General features: G+C 40.3%; 5 protein-coding genes and 1 non-coding gene across 8 annotated transcripts; 3 read left to right on the top strand and 3 right to left on the bottom strand.

The window, feature by feature from the left end:
* Positions 1-1,273: 1,273 nt before the first annotated feature.
* Positions 1,274-1,357, top strand: TRNAL-CAA (transfer RNA leucine (anticodon CAA)). The gene has a single exon. It is a non-coding gene; the product is annotated as a tRNA-Leu (tRNA).
* Positions 1,358-1,638: 281 nt separating this feature from the next.
* On the top strand, positions 1,639-5,497 carry LOC131005589 (tRNA-dihydrouridine(47) synthase [NAD(P)(+)]-like). Its single transcript, XM_057932598.1, is given in 11 exon segments — positions 1,639-2,103; positions 2,202-2,318; positions 2,414-2,653; positions 2,731-2,944; positions 3,036-3,298; positions 3,843-4,115; positions 4,273-4,305; positions 4,307-4,555; positions 4,649-4,769; positions 4,973-5,142; positions 5,281-5,497. Coding segments are annotated over 11 exon segments (2,217 nt in total). The 5' UTR covers positions 1,639-1,665; the 3' UTR covers positions 5,380-5,497.
* A 643-nt stretch (positions 5,498-6,140) lies between these two features.
* LOC131005590 (amidophosphoribosyltransferase, chloroplastic-like) lies at positions 6,141-8,897 on the bottom strand. Its single transcript, XM_057932599.1, has one exon. The coding sequence runs from the start codon at positions 8,058-8,060 to the stop codon at positions 6,330-6,332; it is 1,731 nt and encodes a 576-aa protein (XP_057788582.1). The 5' UTR covers positions 8,061-8,897; the 3' UTR covers positions 6,141-6,329.
* Positions 8,898-11,189: 2,292 nt separating this feature from the next.
* LOC131005588 (peptidyl-prolyl cis-trans isomerase Pin1-like) lies at positions 11,190-13,230 on the bottom strand. Its single transcript, XM_057932597.1, has 2 exons — positions 12,800-13,230; positions 11,190-11,674 (listed from the first exon to the last, which is right to left on the bottom strand). The coding sequence occupies exons 1-2, from the start codon at positions 13,032-13,034 to the stop codon at positions 11,550-11,552; spliced, it is 360 nt and encodes a 119-aa protein (XP_057788580.1). The 5' UTR covers positions 13,035-13,230; the 3' UTR covers positions 11,190-11,549.
* A 2,786-nt stretch (positions 13,231-16,016) lies between these two features.
* Positions 16,017-18,043, top strand: LOC131005587 (uncharacterized). Of its 2 annotated transcripts, XM_057932596.1 has the most exons (3): positions 16,017-16,200; positions 16,318-16,383; positions 17,773-18,043. In XM_057932596.1, the coding sequence occupies exons 1-3, from the start codon at positions 16,153-16,155 to the stop codon at positions 17,818-17,820; spliced, it is 162 nt and encodes a 53-aa protein (XP_057788579.1). In that variant the 5' UTR covers positions 16,017-16,152; the 3' UTR covers positions 17,821-18,043. The 2 variants fall into 2 exon arrangements, with proteins under 2 accessions (XP_057788579.1, XP_057788577.1); XM_057932594.1 differs by having other exon boundaries at positions 16,042-16,200; positions 16,318-18,043.
* A 505-nt stretch (positions 18,044-18,548) lies between these two features.
* On the bottom strand, positions 18,549-20,906 carry LOC131005586 (probable ribosome-binding factor A, chloroplastic). 2 transcript variants are annotated; one of them, XR_009095293.1, is made up of 4 exons: positions 20,438-20,906; positions 19,357-19,530; positions 18,814-19,033; positions 18,549-18,721 (listed from the first exon to the last, which is right to left on the bottom strand). XR_009095293.1 is itself a non-coding variant. In XM_057932593.1 (3 exons), exons 1-3 carry the CDS (start codon positions 20,795-20,797, stop codon positions 18,878-18,880), a joined length of 690 nt encoding a protein of 229 aa, XP_057788576.1. In that variant the 5' UTR covers positions 20,798-20,906; the 3' UTR covers positions 18,549-18,877. The 2 variants fall into 2 exon arrangements, 1 of the variants encoding a protein (XP_057788576.1); XM_057932593.1 differs by having other exon boundaries at positions 18,549-19,033.
* Between the last annotated feature and the right edge of the window lie 984 nt (positions 20,907-21,890).

Here is a 21,890-nt window from a genome sequence, read left to right as displayed (position 1 = left end):
CGACTGCTGAACTGAGCGGAGAGAAGTTTCAGCAGCTCTCAATCAGCCCCCAGATGTTCCAGCTACGCCAGCAGCAACAGCAGCAAACTCAACTCAGCATGCATCAAATGCAACAACAACAGCAGCAGCAGCACCATCAACAGCGACAGCAATCAGGCGGAAACACACCAGCAAATAGCGATTCAAACCAATAGATTCCGGTTTCGTACCAACATCACAAGCAACAATCTGCAGCAATGCACCATCCATGGTTTCTACCTTGCTGCTGCTACTACTATCTATCTATCTCTACATATTCATCAGCATTTTTTCTAGTGAAAATCACATTCATTCGTTAGGGGCTCGGCTCGATGCATCATATCGTGGCGGGGGCCCCACACCGTCGTTCTCGTCCCATCGTGTTGTTGGTCGTGCTCAATCGTGTTTTAAGCACCGAATCAGTGCTGATTTAGGATGTAGGTGTCCAGGAATTTGGGTTTTTCTTGGTTCAAATTTGTTTAAATTATATTTTGTTTTGTTCTTTTTCTTCTTTTCCTTTCTTTTACAATTGCTCGTGGATGAGCAACTACTACATCCCCTTTTAAAATTAGATTCGTTGCCAAATTGAATGAACCTACTACATTTCCTGATGATTTCTCAATTTCCAATGTCGTCTCAGTTTTTTTGTTATTATATGAGTATGATTTATTTGTTCATTTCCATTCGTTTAACGTGTTCTGTATTTAGAGTACCAATATACCTGATTCTGCAACGACCTTATCACTATTTCCCAGTAAAGAAATGCTTTAAGATTTCGGTTTTGATTCATCCAACTAGTGAGAGAATAATACAATTCACTATTGGAGTTGGGGAGTCCATCAATTCTATGTTTTATTGCTCTCTTATATCAATAAAGAATTAGAAAGTTATTAATCTTGAAAATAGGCAATTGAACATGCCCCTCGCCGCCACAACCTACCTACACCACCTCTCCTTACCGAATTTTTTTTTTTGAGAAGTCCTTATATATAATACTTGGTTAAATAAACATATAACACTTGGCCGAAGCTCCTGTCAACAAGAATTGTAATTCAGATTGGTAATGAAAGCATTGGAATTCAAAAAATGCCTCGACATAAACAACTAAAAAAAGGTGAACCTATGAGTTGTGGAATTTGGAGACATAGATAGATACACCCAATTTATTATTCATACGTTGTTCAAAAAATTTTACTTTTGCTATTGTCGGTATTATTTAATATGTATACAATTAGTGTGAAATTTCAAACATTCAGTCAGGATGGCCGAGTGGTCTAAGGCGCCAGACTCAAGTTCTGGTCCTCGTGAGAGGGCGTGGGTTCAAATCCCACTTCTGACATTTTTAAACTTAATTAATTTGTACAGTTCCAATATTTACCCCAATTTTTATCACAAATATTTTGTTAATCCTCTCCATAAAAAAAAAGGTGGCCCTCTTAACATTTTTTTATTCAATTTTTTAATTAAATTTGCTACAGTTCCAATATTTACCCAAATTTTTATCACAAATATTTTGTTAATCCTCTTCATTAAAAAAAGTGCCCCTCTTTATTTATTCCATTTCTTTTTTACTAGGATTATCTTCGCAGGCATAATAGTACATAGCTACTGGGCGTCTGGGCCTACGAAAGGCCCACCATTGATTTGATGGACCTTCCTTCCTATTGCAGCCCAAATATACAAAGTATTCATCCAAACGACGTCGGATTGTTACTGCCGATTCGGGAAATTCAAGCTAACCATAAACCACCACCACTGTCACGTTCCTTAAAACCCTACCCTTCCACCATCAAACCCGACCCGAATATGGAAGACCCGTCACCCCGCGAAGACATCTCAAACGGCGTAGTCCCGGCGCCGCTGCCGCATTGTCAAATGACCGCCGCGGAGCTGGTGGCTAAAGCCATAGCTCCAATGAGGAGAGAATTCCTCCGCCCGCCGCCCGTCAGAAACTGCGACAATAGCGTCGATAAGAATTCCGACGATAAGGAAGCAGCGCAAGACGACGGCCGCATCTCCGTCTCCGCAGCTCCGATACTCAAGGAGAAGAAATCCAAGCGCCAACTGAAACGCGAGCGCCGTCAGGTCAGTGAATTAGTCGGTTATATCAAAAGTGATTGCTTGAAGTTGTTTTTGTTTTTCCAAACTATGTTTGATTCAAGCTAGGGTTGGTGGACATCTAGGAACAAAAATCTGTGCTGCATATATGCCCAGTGGTAGCGAAGAGCGGGGAGGTTAGTGCGTGCGTGTATAATGAAAACTGCCGCTTCAGCCACGACTTGGAAGCATTCAAATCTCAGGTGGATTGATAAATCTTCAATGAGTTAATCGCGATTGTTAATTCTGTAAATATGTGGATAGTTACTGGAGTAGATTTTATTGTTATGAAGTGCAGAAACCTGCTGATTTGGATGGTGTTTGTCCCTTCTTGAGCAAAGTGGGGCCGTGCCCTTACGGTCTGGCGTGTAGATTTGCTGGCACACATAAGGCTGATGATGGCGAAGCTACCACTGATGATGGAGATAGGAAAAACAGTGAAATGAATGCATTGACGAAGGATGTTCAGAGGCTTTTATGGAAAAATAGGATGAAATTTCCGAAGGCAGATGCTGCGCTTAAGCTTCTCGGCCTTCAGGTGAGGAAGATAGAGTTTTTGGCGTTCAAGTTTACACTATGTTTGTAGATGGAATGATTTTGATATTTTGATTGCAGGGGCAGGGGAAGAAGACAAAGGCTGGGGGTAATGACAATGATGGTAAAAATGTCACCAATGATGAAAAGGTTGAAGGAAATGGTTGTTGCATGGAAGATTCTGCAGAAGTTTTGGAAGAAGATATTGCCGACAAGGCTGATGTCGCTGATGAAGTTCGGCCGCCCAAGAAGACAAAATGCTCAACTGATGAAGCTTGTGATGCACCACTTAATGGTGATTAGTTGTAGATTATGCTTCTCCCCACTTTATGTGTTGTGGTCGGTGATCTGGATATCTTAGTTTTTATTTGGTATTTCTGTGGCAGGTGAGATTCTCAATGAGAAAGATGTGGGCGAGAGCTGCAAACAAAGTGAACCTGAAGCTGAAAGCATTGTTGAGAACTTTGTGGAAGACAATGATAAATGCCTAAAGTTACACCCACGGGAAAAGAAAATCATCGACTTTAGGGATAAGCTTTATCTTGCTCCGCTGACTACAGTAGGAAATCTGCCATTTCGCCGGGTTTGCAAGGGTCTGGGTGTTGACATTACGTGTGGCGAGATGGCAATGTGCACCAATCTTTTGCAGGTTGATCATAGCTATGTTTTCACTTCTGATAAGCTGATTTGTTCCTATTATAGAAACTTGCAGAATCTTAATCCACTTCCAATATATGAGGCTCCTTTTGAAATTGGATGTGCATGCTGAACAGTTGATACAATTCATGCTCTTGCCCTAAGGTTAATATATTGTTGCTGGCCATATTTGGTATTTCTCTTATAAGAGCATTATCGAAGTCATTTCGATTTATATATTGCTTATTATATATCATTGGGATTCTACTTTTAGTGTGGGACGTCGTTGATCACATGTAATCTTCTTTGTTTCTATCCTATCTGTTTCTCTTACAACTTTTCTGCTTGTAAGTATTGATAGCTTGGATTCTTGTAAAGATATGGTTCATCAATCCTCCCATTTGCGCTTATTGAGCTTTGATCAGCTGCTCAAATAATTCTCACTACATAAAAGTTTTCTTTGTTAGGAGCTGGCAGTTATTATGATGCATATGTACTCTTGCACACTTGATGACGTTGATACTCATTTTGACAGTGTGATTTCGTAAATTGTACAGGGTCAAGCTTCGGAATGGGCTTTACTAAGGCGGCATTCTTCAGAGGATTTCTTTGGTGTTCAGATCTGTGGGGCGTATCCAGATACTGTTACTAGAACTGTTGAACTTATAGAGGAGCATTGCACAGTGGACTTCATCGATATTAACATGGGATGTCCAATTGATATTGTCTGCAACAAGGGTGCTGGATCTGCCCTCCTCACAAAACCAATGCGAATGAAAAGTGTGGTACAGGCTTCCTCTACAGCAGTCTCTACACCAGTGACTATCAAGGTACTTGCAGTGCTGGTCTCGTAGAGTTTGTTTCGTTTTGATTGAGACTGCAGCAATCAAATCTCAATAGTCTCTTTCCTTAATGAATTTAGTTATCATGCTTGCATCATGTATGCATATATGGTGTATGTGTGTATATTAACACATGCATCTCCAGGTCCGAACAGGTTATTTTGAGGGTAAGAATCGCTGTCGACTCTTTGATAGCAGACATGGGAAACTGGGGCGCCACTGCAGTGACAGTGCATGGTCGGACGCGACAACAGCGCTACAGCAAGCTTGCTGATTGGGAATACATCTACCAATGCGCACGAGCAGCCCCTTCCAATCTGCAAGTCCTTGGAAACGGTGATGTGTTCTCGTATTTAGACTGGAACGCTCACAAGTCCGACTGTCCCGAGCTCTCTACATGTATGATTGCTCGAGGAGCACTGGTTAAGGTTTGTAGTGAGCTTTTCTTTCATTCATGTTTTAGAACATTATGCACATGTTTTGTTTAGTTATTTTCAATGATGCCTTTCCTATATCCACAGCCTTGGATATTCACCGAAATCAAGGAACAGAGGCACTGGGACATTACTTCTGGAGAGCGGCTCAACATTTTGAAGGATTACGCCCGTTTTGGCCTCGAACATTGGGGTTCTGACTCAAAAGGTACGTACAAATAAGGCTGTAAACGAGCCAAGCCAAATACTGGCTCCATTCGACCAGTATATCTGTGACTTGCTTGGGCAAATATCAGTTCATGTCACGACCTTTTTGACCGTTTTTTCAATAATTTTACAACTTTTCAACAAAAACGTTGAGATGTAGCAAGAGTAGGTTCGACTTTACTTTTTCTCGCATTGAAATCGCAGGAGTCGAGACAACGAGGCATTTCTTGCTGGAATGGCTGAGCTACACTTGCAGATACATCCCGGTTGGCCTCTTAGATGTCATCCCTCAAAAGATAAACTGGCGGCCGCCCTCGTATTTCGGCCGTGATGATCTCGAGACGTTAATGGCCTCCGATTCAGCTGCTGATTGGGTACGTTACTTAAACCCGGCCCTGTGCGAGACCGTATTAGATTTGAATACTAACCCGTCTCACAGTAAGACAGTCGCACACAAAATTCCCCCGTTTTTTCGGGTCGATCATAACTCGTAAGCAACATTTGTGTTGCAGATTAGGTTAACGGAGATGTTGCTTGGCAAGGTGCCTGCTGGCTTCACCTTTGCTCCCAAACACAAGTCCAATGCATATGATACAGCAGAAAATGGCTAATACGAGCAACCATTGTAAGCTACACAAAATTTTGCTTTTTTCTCATTGTTGTGTAATGTTAATTTAAATACAGCGTGAAATATTGTTTTATAGGAAAAGAAGATTTTGAATTGCTTCATGTCGATTTGCACTAAGGTCTAAATCGGTTTTTGTTTGCTTCACAATTTCAACCTCAAAAACTAAAAAAACGGTCCAAAAATTAAATAAATAAATCCAAGTAAAATTGCAGAGGTACAATACTGAACAAACATACCGTACTTGAATTTTCATTATTTTATTATGTTACTGAAAATATGACGCGATAGTAGTAGGCTAACTTGAAGTAGGTTATTGTCGGCTGATAAAATACATTTTGTAAATTTATTGATAAATAACTCGATATTTTCATTCCCTTTATTTAAAATTGGATATTTTCAAAAAATAGTTTCTGTATTTACATTATCAGAAGTAGGTTATAAACCTATTGAGCACAAATTAAAATAAATCTTGAGGTATTGAGTTCGAGTTCACCTATTATGCACTTTGTAAATTTGTTTATTTATTAAAAAAATACTTCCTCTATCTCATAAAAATATACATAGTATGAGACGGCACGAGTTTATCATGTAAAATATAATGTGAATGGAGAAAATGATATGTTTACTATGAGAAATATTGCTATAAATAGACTATGTATGTTTTTATGAAAAGAAGAAAAAAAGAAAATTATGCATATTTTTATGCGAAGGAGTAGATGAAACTACAGTTATAACACAAAAACATGACAAAACAAAATCAAATTAGGTACGCCAAATTTACCAGGAATTATGAATAATTTAGCAAAGCCAAAAAAATGTATTCAAAAAAGAAAAAAAGAAAAAACAGTAAATGAGTATGAATTGGAGGAAGGACTATGATTTGTAATCCATATTTTTGTATGTCCAAATGTAAAACGATGAATGAAAGGCAAACTAGGAAGTGAAGATCTCCTTCTTCCACTCCAATTTGGCCACATCCACTCTGGCCCCCTTTCTAGTGTCCTTTATCCAACCACCATCCACGCTCCCGCTCAATCCATCATCAACGAAATCCCCAACTCTCTTCACCTGCCCCGTCGGCTGCACAGGATAATCGCCCGAGAAGCACGCGTAGCAGTACGACGACGCATCGCCGCCCAGCAGCTTCTGCAACTTCTCTATCGGAAGAAACTCCAGCGTATCCGATCCGATAAACTGCCTGATCTCCTCCACGCTCATCCTATTCGAGATCAGCTCCTCGGAGCTCGGCGTGTCCACGCCGTAATAGCACGACGCGATTATCGGAGGGCTGGCGATCCGCATGTGCACCTCCTTCGCCCCGGCCTCCTTCAGCAGCCGCACGATTTTGGACGATGTGGTGCCTCTCACGATCGAATCGTCCACCACCACCACGCGCTTCCCCTCCAGCACCGCTCGTACTGGCGAGAGCTTCAATTTCACGCCGAAATCCCTAATTTTCTGCGACGGCTCGATGAACGTGCGGCCGACGTAGTGCGACCGGATCAGCCCCTGCTGGAACGGAACCCCGGCCTTCTCCGCGTAGCCGAGCGCCGCCACGACGCCGGAGTCCGGCACCGCGATCACTACGTCGCAATCGACCGGCGCCTCCGCGGCGAGTATCTCCCCGAACACGCGGCGCGATTCGTACACGGATCGGCCGAACACGATGGAATTGGGGAGCGCGAAGTAGATGTGCTCGAAGATGCACGATTTCGGCTGCGGATGTGGCATCAGGCAGAGCGAGCGCACGCCGTCCTTATCCACGACGAGGACCTCGCCGGGGAAGACCTCTCTCTCGTAAGTTGCGTCGATTAGGTCGAGCGCGCAGGTCTCGGAGGCGAAAACGACCGCGCCGTTGCTTCGGCGCCCCATGACCAGCGGCCGGAAGCCGTACGGGTCGCGCACCGCCACCAGTTTGTCCTCCGTTAGGAACACCATGGAGTAAGCCCCCTCCAGTTTCTCGCAGGCCTCCACAATCCGCAGGAAAAACGGCCTCGCCTTGGAAATCGCAATCAGGTGCAGAACAGCCTCCGTATCCGAGCTCGTGTTGAAAATCGAGCCGTGTTCCTCCAGCTCCGCCCGCAGGGATTGGTAATTCACCAAATTGCCGTTGTGCGCCACCCCGACGGAGCCGTATCTGTAGCCTGCGACGAACGGCTGGACGTTCTTCAGCATGGAGGAGCCGGCGGTGGAGTATCTGACGTGGCCTATCGCGATATCGCCAGGCAGTTTGTCGAGTTTCGATTGGTTGAAGACCTCAGAGACCAGCCCGACGCCGGTAACAGACTGGAGAACGCCGTCGCTCACAGCCACGATTCCGGCGCCCTCCTGGCCGCGGTGCTGGAGCGCGTGCAGGGCCAAGTAAGCGAGGCGGGAGGCCTCCGGGTCGCCGTAGATTCCAACCACGCCGCACTCCTCCCGCGGCTTATCGTCGTCGTCGTCTTCGTCGAGAAACGGTACGTTTTCTGAACTCGTAGAATTTTTGTAGGTTGAGATTACATCTGCGATTGGATTCTTGGAGTGGGTGATGTGGAGAGGTTTTTGGGTGGTTTTGAGGAGTAGCGGAGTGGAGCATGACGAGAGACGGGTGGCGGAGGAGGTTGGGCAGGCGGAGAAGGACGGCGTGGCGGCGGCGGCAGTAGCAGCGGTAGCGGCGGCGGCCATGGGAGTTCGGAGAGAGGGGGTGTTGGGGTATATGGGTCAAGGGGCTACGATGAATAGCCAACGGTGGTGGAATAGGTTTTGGGGATTTTATTGAAATTTTGTGGAAAATTTATATCTCGTTTATTGTGTTATAAAGTATGTTTTCTTATTGTAGGACTATAATTTTACTATATGGAAAATACTCAGATTTTTCTAATTTTATTTTCTGAAAAAGATTTATTTTAGTCAATCTATATCAGTAATCTAATCCGTAATCGTTAATCTTTTGTAATTATCAGATCAAGATAAGCATTCTGAGATTTTAAAAGTATTTTTATTCAAGAATCTCAAATATAAAAATGGTATTGTTTCATTATTATTTTTAGTTTACAAAATTCTAAGATTTTTTTACTTACGTATCTTCTGTCAAAAATTTCCATACTAATTTTTTTTTTTTTTACACGCCATACTAATTTTTATTCAATCTTATATCAGTCATCATTGGTCTTGTGTAATTATCACAATCTTATATTTTTATTTTATTCTTCCTTTTTTGGTGTTTTTTAGGGGACTTTTTTTGTGTTTTTCTTTTCTTTCTATATCATTCTTCTATTTCTCTTTTCCCCCTTTTTTTCCCTTTAGTTTTGTTCTGCCCCTTTATTTTAAATTATGTTCTCTCTACATTCAGCGAATCAGATAATTCCTTTTTAATTTATATTACCGTGCAACTCTTCGAAATTTGTTAAAAAGTTACTAAATAGAATATTCTTTTTTTGGTCTACAACTGCTTCTCTTACCACAAGACTTTGTTCTAAATAATATATGTATATCATTAAATAAATAACACAAAATTCATGATGTAATGCCAATTTCGTGGGTAATTCTGAAATTCATGAAAAATACTACTCCCTCCGTCCACGAAATGAGTACCCATATTTCCTTTTTCGTCCGTCCACGAAATGAGTACTCATTTCCCTTTTTGGCAAGTGTACCCCACACATCTCTTTAATTAATACACCAAAAAAGTGGGACCCTTAAACTATTCACACTACACTCCATACATTTCTTAAAACTCGTGCCGTCCACAAATGGGTACTTATTTCGTGGACGGAGGGAGTATATATATAGTTGAATATTTCCGCTGAATACGGCATAATTGATAGTTTCATGTGTTGCATGTGTATTTTGACGTTGATAAAATCTATCAAATAAATTGAACTCTATCTTGTGGCGTCGATTTATGCGCACCTAGGAAGGTTTTTTTTAATTTTTTTTCTTAGTACTGAAATCGTGGAAGTCATTGCCGCGACGCTGGTGGATGAAGAAATATTTTTACAGAGAGAAGAAGGATGGAAATGGTGGGTGTGGGTTACACGCAGTCTTTGCGTCGGCCCCTAATAATAAGAGTCTATCCATAATTCATATAGAGCGCGACTAACGATTTTTCATTATACTAACAAATAAAGAATACACTTGTTTCATACGCTCCATCAAAATGAAAATATTCTATTGCTTTTGGCCGAAATCAAAAGGAAATGGGGAAAGTGAAAAAGCAACAAGATAATTATGCCACGCTTAAGATCTGCATATGATTCAGCTAAGGTTTTTGTGGGCTCAATGCCTAAACAAAAAAGCCTAACCATTTTATTGTATTCACTTATCATGCTTCACCAAATAATTCCATAATAAAGGGTGGAACAAGATTTTTTCAATTTTTATTATTCAAAAAGTGCTCCCTAACCATGACATCAGTCAACCTCTTGTCGGGTGAACTTCTTTTCACTTATTTATTTATTGTCCCTTGGAAAACTCCAACCTTTTCTTTTCCTTCATAATTGTGAAGTGTCAAGTTTGTCAAACAATGACTTCGCCCGATAGGGGAGGATAATTCGTTTGACACAATCAAATAGTTCATTAAATTTAGGAAGCTATGTAACTAAATGCGTTCATGGGTAAAACTATCCACTTCTATAAAAATATAAGAAAATATCTCATCTTAAGTGAATTAAAAAAAAAAAAAACTTCGAATAGACTAAATTTGGGTGAACACAAGTGACAATCTAATACTTATTGCTCGAAATGTAATATGTTGATAGTTTCACAAGAACTCGATAAAATTTCGAAAGATCTAAATTTTCTAAGTATTGCGCAATATAAAACGATAGTGATGAGAATCCCACTTGCAAAATTAGAGGGCATGATGGTGAGATCCGAGTTGGTAGGGGCCAAGGGAATTGGGTAACAAATATATGGTAGAGGGCATGATGGGAATCATGAATATCCCATATCCATTCAATACAATCTATGAATCTAATTTCATATGTGTTCTCATGTATAGTATTTATATTTTATACCTTTTTGTCGTATTCATTGCACACGGAAAACACACGCACACACTGACTAAACAATCGACATGCTACTTTCTTCACAAATCAAATTAGAAGATGAGATTTTTGTCAGAAAATAAATTTGTAATTTTACTTGACCTTATGTATTCGATAGTCACCGAGGGGAGATCTTGTTTATTTTGAGTTTTTGTGAATTCGGGATAAAAATTTAGTAGACCGAACATCGAGTCTGATTAAATCAAAGGGTAGAAAGTAAACATATCATAATAGGAAAGATAGGAACATATCAACAAATACTTTTATTGGTATATAAAATGAGAGATATATACAATGAGCAAATGGTATTTATTTATTCAATATTATTAATTGTTATTTTGGAGATTGGGTGGGGGGAAATGTCCATACTGTTGTTAAATGCGTGGGGATTTTTAGCCGATATTTTAGAAAAAACTACTTTATGCTTTTAAAATAAATTACTCTTATGGCATTAAACAAAAAGATGTATCAAAATAAAAACATATTTATTTACCCAAAACTAAAATAAAAGACATATCTAATCACCCAAAACTTAAATAAAAACATATTTAATTGCCCCATACTAAATAAATATTCACTAATTTAATCACCCAAAACTAAAATAAATACTCACGCCCAAAACTAAAATAAAAAAGAGCCTTCAGTTACCCTATCTTTTAAATCCTACATGAGTGAACATTAGACACAATTGGATAGTTGCTAGTAATCTCTTCATTCACCAAAGGTAAACAAGTAAGAACTTAACCAAAAGTGCAAGACGAGGAGATGATTCAACATATTTTGCTGTCAGATGCAATTCAACAACGTTTGATCAGTCGATTAACGGAGCGACACTAACAAAGTCGAGGAAGAAAAGTTACCAAGACAGAAAATACCAACAATCCAATATCATAATAGAGTATACCAATCTGGATTCTGGCAGTTTGGTTCATAAAAGGAATGAGCTTATTCAAGATAGCGCACACAGTAAACAACGCACAACTTGCCAAATAATACGATGTTTATGGTGGTGTGGGGAAGAAAAACCTGAAGAGGAGTTAAGAGCATGACAAATTTATAGTGTTGATTCGGCATGTTATACTTGTGGCATATGGAACAATGCTTCCTTTCTTTACACGAGCCAGCCTCAACCCGTCCTCATTATTAAGTGGGTGCCGCTGTCAGTGTCAACAATGTCACTAATTTCCCCGACCTTCAGACTGAATGTGACATCTTCAAACGGTTTCTGCATCTGACCTCGGCCAAAGGGACCTACAAAGAGCAAATACAACAAGTTTATTCATGGTATCATGTTATAGACCATCATTAAAGGACCTTTTTGCCATTGAAAGAAACAAGTATAAACACATATTTGTAGTAACTGGAAGATGGAAGAAGTCAAAAGAGTATTGCAGTTGCAGCCATCAGAATGTTAACAGCATAAACATGGTTGCATTAACCAAAAACAACATGTCACCAATCATAACGGGGGAGAGGTAAATCTGCATTCCTTTAACCAGACAACGCATAATTAAACGGCTTCTTGTTCCTTCATTGTTGATAACCTCAATACCAATAGCTAAGCTGCAGAGATGAAAATATTTGCCCACCTCCCCAAAGGATTCATGATAAAGAAGTACTATGTTGAACTCGTTGAAAACAAAGCACACAGCGAAGCAACTTTGAAAGACAAAAGAGGGTGGAAAAGAAAACCAAATAGATATAGTGCAGCTTAAAAACAGTTATATTGTAGCATGGAGAAGCATAAGAGCTCAAAAAAGATAACATATTTCACATGTTTGAAGCGTAAATAAAATTCCTAAAGCTGAACAGGAAGCACAACTACATTTGAAGGAACAGAGCAACTTCAAATGAAATCATTCAAACAGATAAAAAACATCAGAAAATTATAATCCAGCATCTAGAACATCCTAGCAAGTCAAGCTGCCCATTAGAGCAACTATGAATTTACAAAAAACCCACCGTTGATAAAACTCCACAAGAAATAGTGCAACATAATTTCTTATAATCGCAAATTGAAAACCCTTCCCATTTGAAAAGGTGCAAAACATGATAAGGATTCAATATATACTGGTGCAATGTTATTGATTGGAGCTCGCAATGAATAATAGTACTTGGCTGATTATACATAGAGTAATTAAATCATCAAATGGCTATTGAAATGTAAATTAGCTAAACAATTATCCGAACTTCCCAATCCGAGAAAATCTTCAAAATCACAGAATCACGCAATTACCGCAAACAATTGTCAAATCGTACGATGCCTCACAGAAAAATAAGCTAATCTAAATCTCACATACCGTAGTACTGAAAAATTGATGAAACCCAAATATTTTCAGTCGTTTCAATTGAATGTAAATAAATCGAATTCCGTACCGAGATCGCCGCCGCGCTTGGCGGAGCTGCAGTCAGAGAGGCGAGACGCAACTTCGTCGAACCTCGTTTTTCCGGTGACGATATCGTCTCGAATGACCTTGAGCTGGTCGACGGCGCTGTCCCTTTTGGTGGCGGAGATGCGGCGGCCCTCGGGGTCCCTCCACGAGGACTTCCGCCGCGATCCTTCGTGCTTTATCAGTATGTGCGACGCGCGAACCTGCTCGCTCGACGACATTTCCGCCCGATCTATGTGAGAGAGAGACAGTTAGAGAGAGAGAGAGAGAGAGGGGAAGTGGAAGTGGAAGTGGAAGTGGAGTGGAAAGTTTAGCTTAGTGGTTTGTGTGATTATTTAAAGAGTTTCGCGTGCGATTGAAGCGGTGTCGTCTCTTTGACTATAAAACAAGTGCAATTCATCTCTACAAATTTGGAAAATCAATAAGTATTTTCATGGTTTATTAGTGTTTAAATTAGTGCTGCCAAGGGCCGCCCGGAATCGGCGGTTCGACCCTGAACCGGCCCGTCGGTCAACGGTTCCGGCCCGGACCGTTGACCGATGGGCCGGTTCAGGGCCGAACCGCCAGTTATCCGGGCCGGTTAAGGTTCCCATTTCTCCCAACCCTAAACCGCCGGTCCGGCCCGCCGGTTCGGCCCGGAACCGTCGGTTCCGGCGCGGGGGCCGAGGAGAGCAGCTGGGGCGCAGGGGGGCAGGCGCAACAGGCGGCAGGGCCCTCTCTCTTAATATACGTATCACTCTCTCCTTCCTCAATTAACACCACACCAGACAGACACCCACCCACCTATAGCAGCACCCTCTCTCTTTCTCGGCCCTCCTGCCGCCGCCACTTTACGCCGTCGCCGGAGCCCTATCGCGGCCAACCACCAGCTTCTTCATCCTCTCCCTTTTCTTTCTATCTCCTTCTCTCTTCTCACACCCAGCGCCACCGCGCGCCCCCTCTTCCGGCGAAACCTCCGCCAGCCACCGCCACAACCACGCTTCTCCCTTGTCACTCGTCCGGCTAGCAGCACAGCCCAGCCGCCGCCTCCCCTTTTCCAGATCTAGCACCGCCCATCCGCCTCCTCTCTATCTTCCCTCGCTTTCTCAGCCAGGTCAGCGCCGGCAGTAGCGCGGCCGTGACAGCAGCGACGCCGCCACTGCACCTCCCTTCGCCTCTCCGATTCGACAACAGCTGTTTCACCAACCTTCATCTCTAATACTCTTCTAATTTCATTCTGGGTTGCTAATTTGATTGTATTCTATTTTAGATTAAGTAAGTTCAATTTATCAGGGCATCTGATTTTGTGAATCACAGTGTTGGGTATTTGGGTTTTTCGGCCCGGAACGAAAAAGCCCGGAACCGCCGGTTCAGGGTCAGAAAACCGGCCTTTTAATTTCATCCGGGCCGGTTCAGGTTCGCCGGATTCCGAACCCTGAACCGCCGGTTCGGGCCCGGAACCGGCGGTTCCTGAACCGGCGGCACCACTAGTTTAAATACACCAATTTTAAAAATAATTTGATTTTCTATATAAACTTTGAAATGAGTAAAAAATAACATAAATTTTAATATTATAATTGTATCATAAATTTAATTTGTAAATATTTGAACTCTATAAAATCCTATGATTTTCAAGTTTAGTCTTGTGTAAATCTTCTCGAAACAACGTCGTTTAGAGATGTTTTATACGAAATTATTTTTTAAAACATTCGATGAGTACACGTTAATATTCTGACTTGCTATGTCAGCTTTAATTTGAGCAAAAAATGCGTTTAGGATAAAATTGCTACAATATTAAAATTCATGTATTTTTTTTACTCATTTCAAAGTTTATGTACAAAATCAAATTATCTCTAAAATTGATGTATTTAAACGCTCATAACTCTATTTTCTTCCTCACATTTATAAGGAGGGCAATAGAGTTACTGCACATGATGACTTTTCAAACAATGCCAGTTAGTTGGTGAGATATGATCCGTGCTCGTATTATTTTATTTTTTAAATAAATTATATAAATAATAAATAAATTTAAAGATCACACGACCATAAATTCAAATTTAAGACTCTCAAACTTTAGTATTGACCACCTATCGTTAAACCAACGTACCACGGGAAACTAAGAGTTTGGTAGTGTCTAATTAAACGGTGCGATGAATCTTAGGCGCGGAGCATAAAACTATATCTTATGGCATAGAGCAAAGCCAAGTTACTTCACTTTAAACTTGTTGAAATTAAGATGAAGATGTGTTAATGGTTGAGATATGGTTTATTAAACCTATCGATTAACTAATTACATAACCTAACTCTAGTATTTCAATACCAAAATTACTTAGATTTTTTTTTTGGGAAAAGTATCAAATAAGCCCCCGTCTTGGTGGCCCTTTTCACGTCTGGCCCCCTATAGTCGAAGGGGTATCAACTAAATCCCTAAACTAATTAAAATCGAATAATTTCCCTCCTCTGACCTAACGCCGTTAAGTGTCCGTTAACGTTTGGGTTTAATTGCACCATCTACTTCAGGGGCGGATCTGTACCTTTTTTTTTTTTAATAATTTCAGCAACCCACCCCCGGCATCAACTTAACCGCCCCCCGTACTCATCGGCTCCAACTTACACTTTGTCAGCTCGCACGCGCTCAATCTCTTGATCGTCGACTGCTTACCGCCGACATGCAGCAGCATCACCAACTCCAGATGTGGACCTGGATCGAATCCTGCTTGGTCCAAATCCATATCCGTATTTTTTTACTTAGGTCAGGATCCGGTCCAAATCCATTAGGTCCAAAAAATGAAATTCATGTCCAGATCCATTAGATTCACAGGTTCTCGAGTCCTGACCTGAAAAAGAGAAAAAAAGAATGGATCCAGGGGGCGGGGTTAAGTTGATGTCGGAGGTGGGTTGCTGAAATTATAAAAAAAAAACAAAAAAAATAAGGTGCAGATCCACCCCTGAAGTAGAGGGTGCAATTAAACCCAAACGTTAACGGACACTTAACGGCGTTAGGTCAGAGGAGGGAAATTATTCGATTTTAATTAGTTTAGGGATTTAGTTGATACCCCTTCGACTATAGGGGGCCAGACGTGAAAAGGGCCACCACGACGGGGGCTTATTTGATATTTTTCCCCTTTTATTTTTTAAATCCGTTGTCAGTCAAATGTTGGGTGTATTGTTTACCAAGAAAAGTAATATTCAAATAGGCTTAGTCCAAAATCATAAGGGCCCAATCAAGGCCCAATGGACCACATAATATGTGCAATAAGATAGAAAGAGAATACTGTGAAGAAGAAAACTGATAATTCGAGGAGAAATTTTGTTGCGAGTTTCCTCAACTCCGATTTTTGCTGTGAAAATTTGGCAACAATGGCGCCGCTTCCTGGATTGTACTCTGGCAAGAGCTCGCTCGGATTGGTAATTTTCATTTATTTCTTCGATCTATTGTCACTCGTGTATTGTAATGTATGCTGGCGCACACACTTATTGTGCTGTGTATTAATTGACGATTTATTTAAATTTCGAAATCCGCAGGTGGCTAGGGTTTCTGCTTTTTCCTTCGGAGTTGTCTACGGCAGCTTAAAACTAAAGGTTCTTAAGGTATTGTGTCGTTTTTCTCCCTTTAAATTTGTTTTAATTTCTTTTGTTTCGCGGTGATGAATGGAATTTAGGGTTTATGTGTCTGTTTCAAAAGTGTTTCGAGCTTTGATTTGCTTGTTTGCGTTTCGAGGCGTTTGATTTCAGATTGTTTGTTTACTTATTATGATCTCCTTGATGTGAGGTTGGGGTTGACTATGTTCAGATCTGGGACTTTGGTTCTGACTTTTGTAACTAAGTCATTCGTCGATTGTTTGATCTATGAAAGTGCTGCGGTGGTTTCTGAATTTGGACTTGTGATGGACTGATGGGAGTAGCCTTGATATTGCTACTCAGGGTAGGCCTGTGAAAATGAAAATAAGCTTGCTTATGTTGGTTTTGATTCAAATTTATGAAGATAGTTGTTGAAGTTCTTTTGATGTGTGGCTAGATGATAACTAGTAATGTTCGTGTGAATATATGTTGTGAATGGCTCGTTTCAAATCATTCTGCAGCTTCTTAGTGAATGAGATAAAATGTTATGCTTTTGCTGAGTATTTCTTGTATAAGTTCTGCCGAGTATATTATATGTGGAGATGAATCATATCTGGTTTTGGCTCCCAAGATTTGTATTGTTCTCATGGCTATCTTGCTGTAAAATGTTACGGTGATCACTCGTTTGTTTGAAATTGCAACATCTGTTTAGCTAGTGCTTGGTTGGAAATAAATGTACGTTTGTAGATGAGCTAGTTATGTTTCAGTAGTGTCGAATATGTGATGTAAATCGCCATTTCACTGTACTGTTAGTTAAGATTTAATTGTGACAGTAATCTTAATCTTGTCCATTGTGGCAATATTATGTGTTAAATTGCCAATTGGCTGCATTTGTATCAAATTATGGAATTGTTTGTGTTCTTGATGCAATGAGAGTTTGTACATAAGCTTCCAACTTCTATACGTGCAAAATGGCCAATTTTCCTCTTACATATTCCCCCAAACCTGTATGCACTCCTCTTTAGTAACTAATTGAACTATCACATAAATGCTGCCCCAGCCCATCGACACCTTTGGAATCTTCTTACTCTGAGGTTCCTCCAGCCTAATAGAGATTATAACGCAATGAGATAGTAGATCCTGCATATATTGCTTTTATCAGTTGATCATACATTCTATCCTGCAGTTGTATGAATCATCTGGCTACATATTTTATGCCACTGCAGTGCTAGAGATTCTAATGCAATGAAAATAGTAGATTCTGAATATAGTATTGCTTTATCAGTGGATCATACATTGTATTCTCTGTGCTGGTGCATAAATTATCTGGTTACGTACATTATTTTATACCACTGCATTGCTTCATCCATCATTCTAGCACCGCAAAGACTTAACGCTGTGTCCTTTTATTTTGAACAGATACAGGCTAAGTCTCATAAGAAGGCTGAAGCTAAGGAGCATCACTAGAGGATTTTTTTTATTTTTATTTTTGAATGAAAAACTTCCATCTTTTTCCTGGATGAAAATAATTCATGAGAAAAACCAGTTCTTCATTGTTGGCTGATATGCAGGACCATGAATCTTTTTAGTTGAACTGGTCAGTTAGCAGACAATGATTTGAGCAGTTGTTACACTAATCTCTGTGATTTGGATATGCTCTTAGTGAAATTCCTTGGTATGGAGCTCTTAAGATTGGGTTGGTCACACTCATATTTTGATAATTGATATCATGTGTATTTTTTATGTATGTGGGACTGGGCCTTCCCATATTGGATGTGTTGTGTGTGTGTGTGTGTGAGAGAGAGAGAGAGAGAGAGAGAGAGAGAGCTCAAACATATTCATACAAAATCATGAAAATGGGATTATGAAAGCTTTGGTTTGGAGCTCAAGGCCAATTTGCTAGTGAAAAGCTAGACGGGTGGAAGACAGTGAAAATTGAACTAGAGTCAAATAACCGTAAAATGGCTCGTTAGGTTGGCGGAAAAGTAGTGTTGTTGGGATATTTATTTATTAAACTAGTATTTTCCTTAATTTGTAATTGCAAAAAAATATGACGAGGCTTTGTAAATGCGACGAAATAAAGCAGTATTTCTCTATAGGAAAAAATAAATTGGTTGCCGGAAAAAAAGAAAAACATCATCAAATTAATAAAAGTAATAAAAATGATTTTAACATCTCAATTCTATTCACAATAATTTGTTAAAATCATCTAAAAATGTTTTCATATATCACATTCATAAGATAAGCAACCAGTGTACAACTTTCCTAACTCTGCTGATAAATCGTTTTTGCTTTCCCTATTACATTGAACCAAACATGGAAATCCGAAATCAAGGAATCAAATTACTTTCCCAAGCCAGCTTGAGTCCTAAAAAACAAACCAGCAGACAACCTTTGAGCAATCTATCTCAACATGACTTTCAATATAGGTTAAGTTCAATATAGTAAAGTGAAACTAACCAGTTGCGAAGCAATCCTCTGCCTGTATATTGTAGCCTCCATTGTTGTTTATGTGCTGGATCAACTACTTCACATAAATGATGCCCTCATCGTCAATCTCATCGCCCTCCCACTCCACATCATCATCCCTCCTATCGGAGAACTCTCCATGATCACCATCTTCATCACTATTACCTTTTTTCGCATTCTCGTCCTTTAATTTATCCAATATAGCAATCACCTGAACCAACCAAGGAAAACATTGAACAATTAATGAGGGGAAAAAGAGTTATGGACGACATAGTTGCATGCTTTTGACAGGAGGTAATTTGGTTACAGATCAAGCCATGCCTCATATACAACCCCCCCACCCCCACACACCAAACAAAAAAAATGTCATTTGAATCCAAAGAAGTGTCTGTATGTAAGTGTGGAGCATATCAATAATAAGGAACTAAATGACAACACAAAAAGATGTAATGAATGATGATGTTTTATCATGAGAGAACTATTAACTTCGGAAAAGGCACATGTAATTGGTGATTAAAAACTATCAAGTCTTACCCTGCTTCCACGTTCTAGAGACTCATCTTCTAGGAACCGGACCTCGGGCGTGAGCCGCAACTTCATACGCTTGCCTAACTCACTGCGAACGTATTTTGCTTTCGCCTTCAATCCTGCTAGAGCAACTTCTTTTCCTCTTTCATCTCCAAAAACGGATACATATACTTTAACAACCTAAAGGAGATGAAAATGACATGCCTTACATATTTTTAACACAAAGACCATACGGCAACTCAAGATACACTGCACTGATATTAGTCTTAGGGGGCGTTTACTTAGATAGATTGAAACTTGGGATATCACAAGGCCCTTGACTATTTCTATCATTTAAGCTAGTTTTGCTTCATTCATATCCCATTGAAAGAGTGGGATTGGAGAAATCCTACTCTTGATAAAAATACTCAATCATGCATCTTATCAATCATAGAAAGTAAAATGCCCCCTAAATAGACAAACTTTACACTCTGAGTAGAGTTCCAGATTAAGACTAAGCAAGGGAGGAACCTCCTCAAAGGTGAAATAACAGCCAATCTAATGCGAGAAAATGCTAAACATACAGCAATAATCCTATGTTTTCGAATGGTGCAAAATATTACACAATTTAATTACATCCAAAACCTATAATACAAATGCTTTCCACCACGCACCGGAATGAAAAAGCCCTAGCTCATATGCGATCATATCATATTCATATAATCAAGCTATCAAACACCACAAGTTCTTAGAGATTTCGCCTTGACCCTTGAGCATCGAAATCAACTTATTTCCTTTGTTTTAACGAGTTAATGCTCGATTACCAAATCAGTTCAAACATTACTTATCAACAAAAGAAAGCAAATTCGACCAACAGATGATATAACTTAGCTCGAAAACTACAGACTTAAACCGGTTCTTCACATAGAACTGCATACACATTATTGGGATCAATAAAAGGAAACGCATCATGATTTGAACAGAGAAGAATGTGATAGGAGAAGACTCCTCCCTATGTCACCCAAAATCCAACTATTTCAGCTCAACTGCTCAAGCACTTGTACAATTCGCCTCCGTAGTTGTACATTAACTAAATCAAACTAATTACCTGCAAATCAGCAGACACTTCGACATCACTGATCGTCGTCAGCGACGAGAGATATCTATCGGCCCCCAGAGCAGCTTCCGGCAACACCGCGTACTGCAAAACCTTATCGGTAAGCAACATGTCGGAAATCTCTCTCCTAATCTGCTTCGCCACCATTTTCACCCTCCTAGGGTTCGCCATGCATACAATTGTGCTCTTTCCGCCGCTACCTCCGCCGCCGCCGCAGCTGGTGGTGGAAACCATCCGGTGCGGCGGCGGACGGCGGAGGCCGACGTACGCGACTGGGCAAAACGACGGCGTCGAATGTGATGCTGGATTTGGTAGAGAGATTGCTGAAGGGTGAGCTAGAAGGTGCGGCATTTGAGAGTATAGTCGATTTGTCGATTGAGAGAGAATTGAGAGGGAAGAAAACCAGAAATTCTCAGAAAAATCTGTTTCGCCGTTGAGGGTATTTTGGGGAATACAAAATTTGGTAAGAGCTAACGTTGGGCTTGCTTATTGAGCTTCGGCCCAAAATACAAATATGATTTTTAGATTTGGCCCAATACAATTGGGTCATTCGGCCGAATGTCGAATAGTGTACAAGTTTTGAGTAAATTTGCAAATTTAACTGAACTTTTTAAATGTTTCAATCACTTTTATGGCTTTCTACTTGTATTCTTCGACTTTGGTTGGAAAAAAAACTAGCCTCATGTTTGGGTTGGTGAAGGCTATAAGCCGATAGGAATGGGACTGGGTCGACAAAGTTGGGCCCTTCTTGTTTCACGATTTGATTTTTGACAACTCTAGTATTTGATTTTAGACCTTCCATTAATTCATCTCATGAAATCAAAACCTCCAATCAGAGTGCAATTTTAATTTGATGTATTATGTAAATATACATATGATACTCAGAAGCAACACACAAGTGAGACACTATTCTTGAAACCAAAGTGCAATTTTAATCTTATGTGTTATGTACATATACATATGATACTCAGAAGCAACACACTAGTGAGACACTATTCTTGAAACCGAGAATTGTAATTGGATATGAAATCAAAACGACCTGAAATTTTCTCATCTAAAAATATTACTCCCTATGTCTCACTTATCTTGATATAGAAAATCAAGAAATTCTTGTTTAGAACCTTTGAAAGATTCTCGAGTGGCCAAAAAATGTGTGGCATGAATGGCATCCACAGCTGCAAATCCATAGCAGCCCCAAGTGTCCTTTTGATTCGTGACCGGTAATATGGAACCCGGATAGTCGATCATCCAACAAAACCCGGATAGGTGACCGGTAATATGGAACCCGGGTAGTGGATCATCCAACAAAAGGATGACGACGTGAAAAAAAAAAAGATCCATATGTACCTCCTCATATGCTTTACTGCTGCTTCTACCCGAAGCCATCCAAGACAGGATATCAAATGAGTTGTTGCTGCTTCTACCCGAAGCCATCCAAGACAGG

This window comes from Salvia miltiorrhiza, chromosome 1 (assembly GCF_028751815.1).
Source record: "Salvia miltiorrhiza cultivar Shanhuang (shh) chromosome 1, IMPLAD_Smil_shh, whole genome shotgun sequence".
NCBI lineage: Eukaryota > Viridiplantae > Streptophyta > Magnoliopsida > Lamiales > Lamiaceae > Salvia > Salvia miltiorrhiza.
This window is presented reverse-complemented; position numbering and strand designations above follow the sequence as displayed.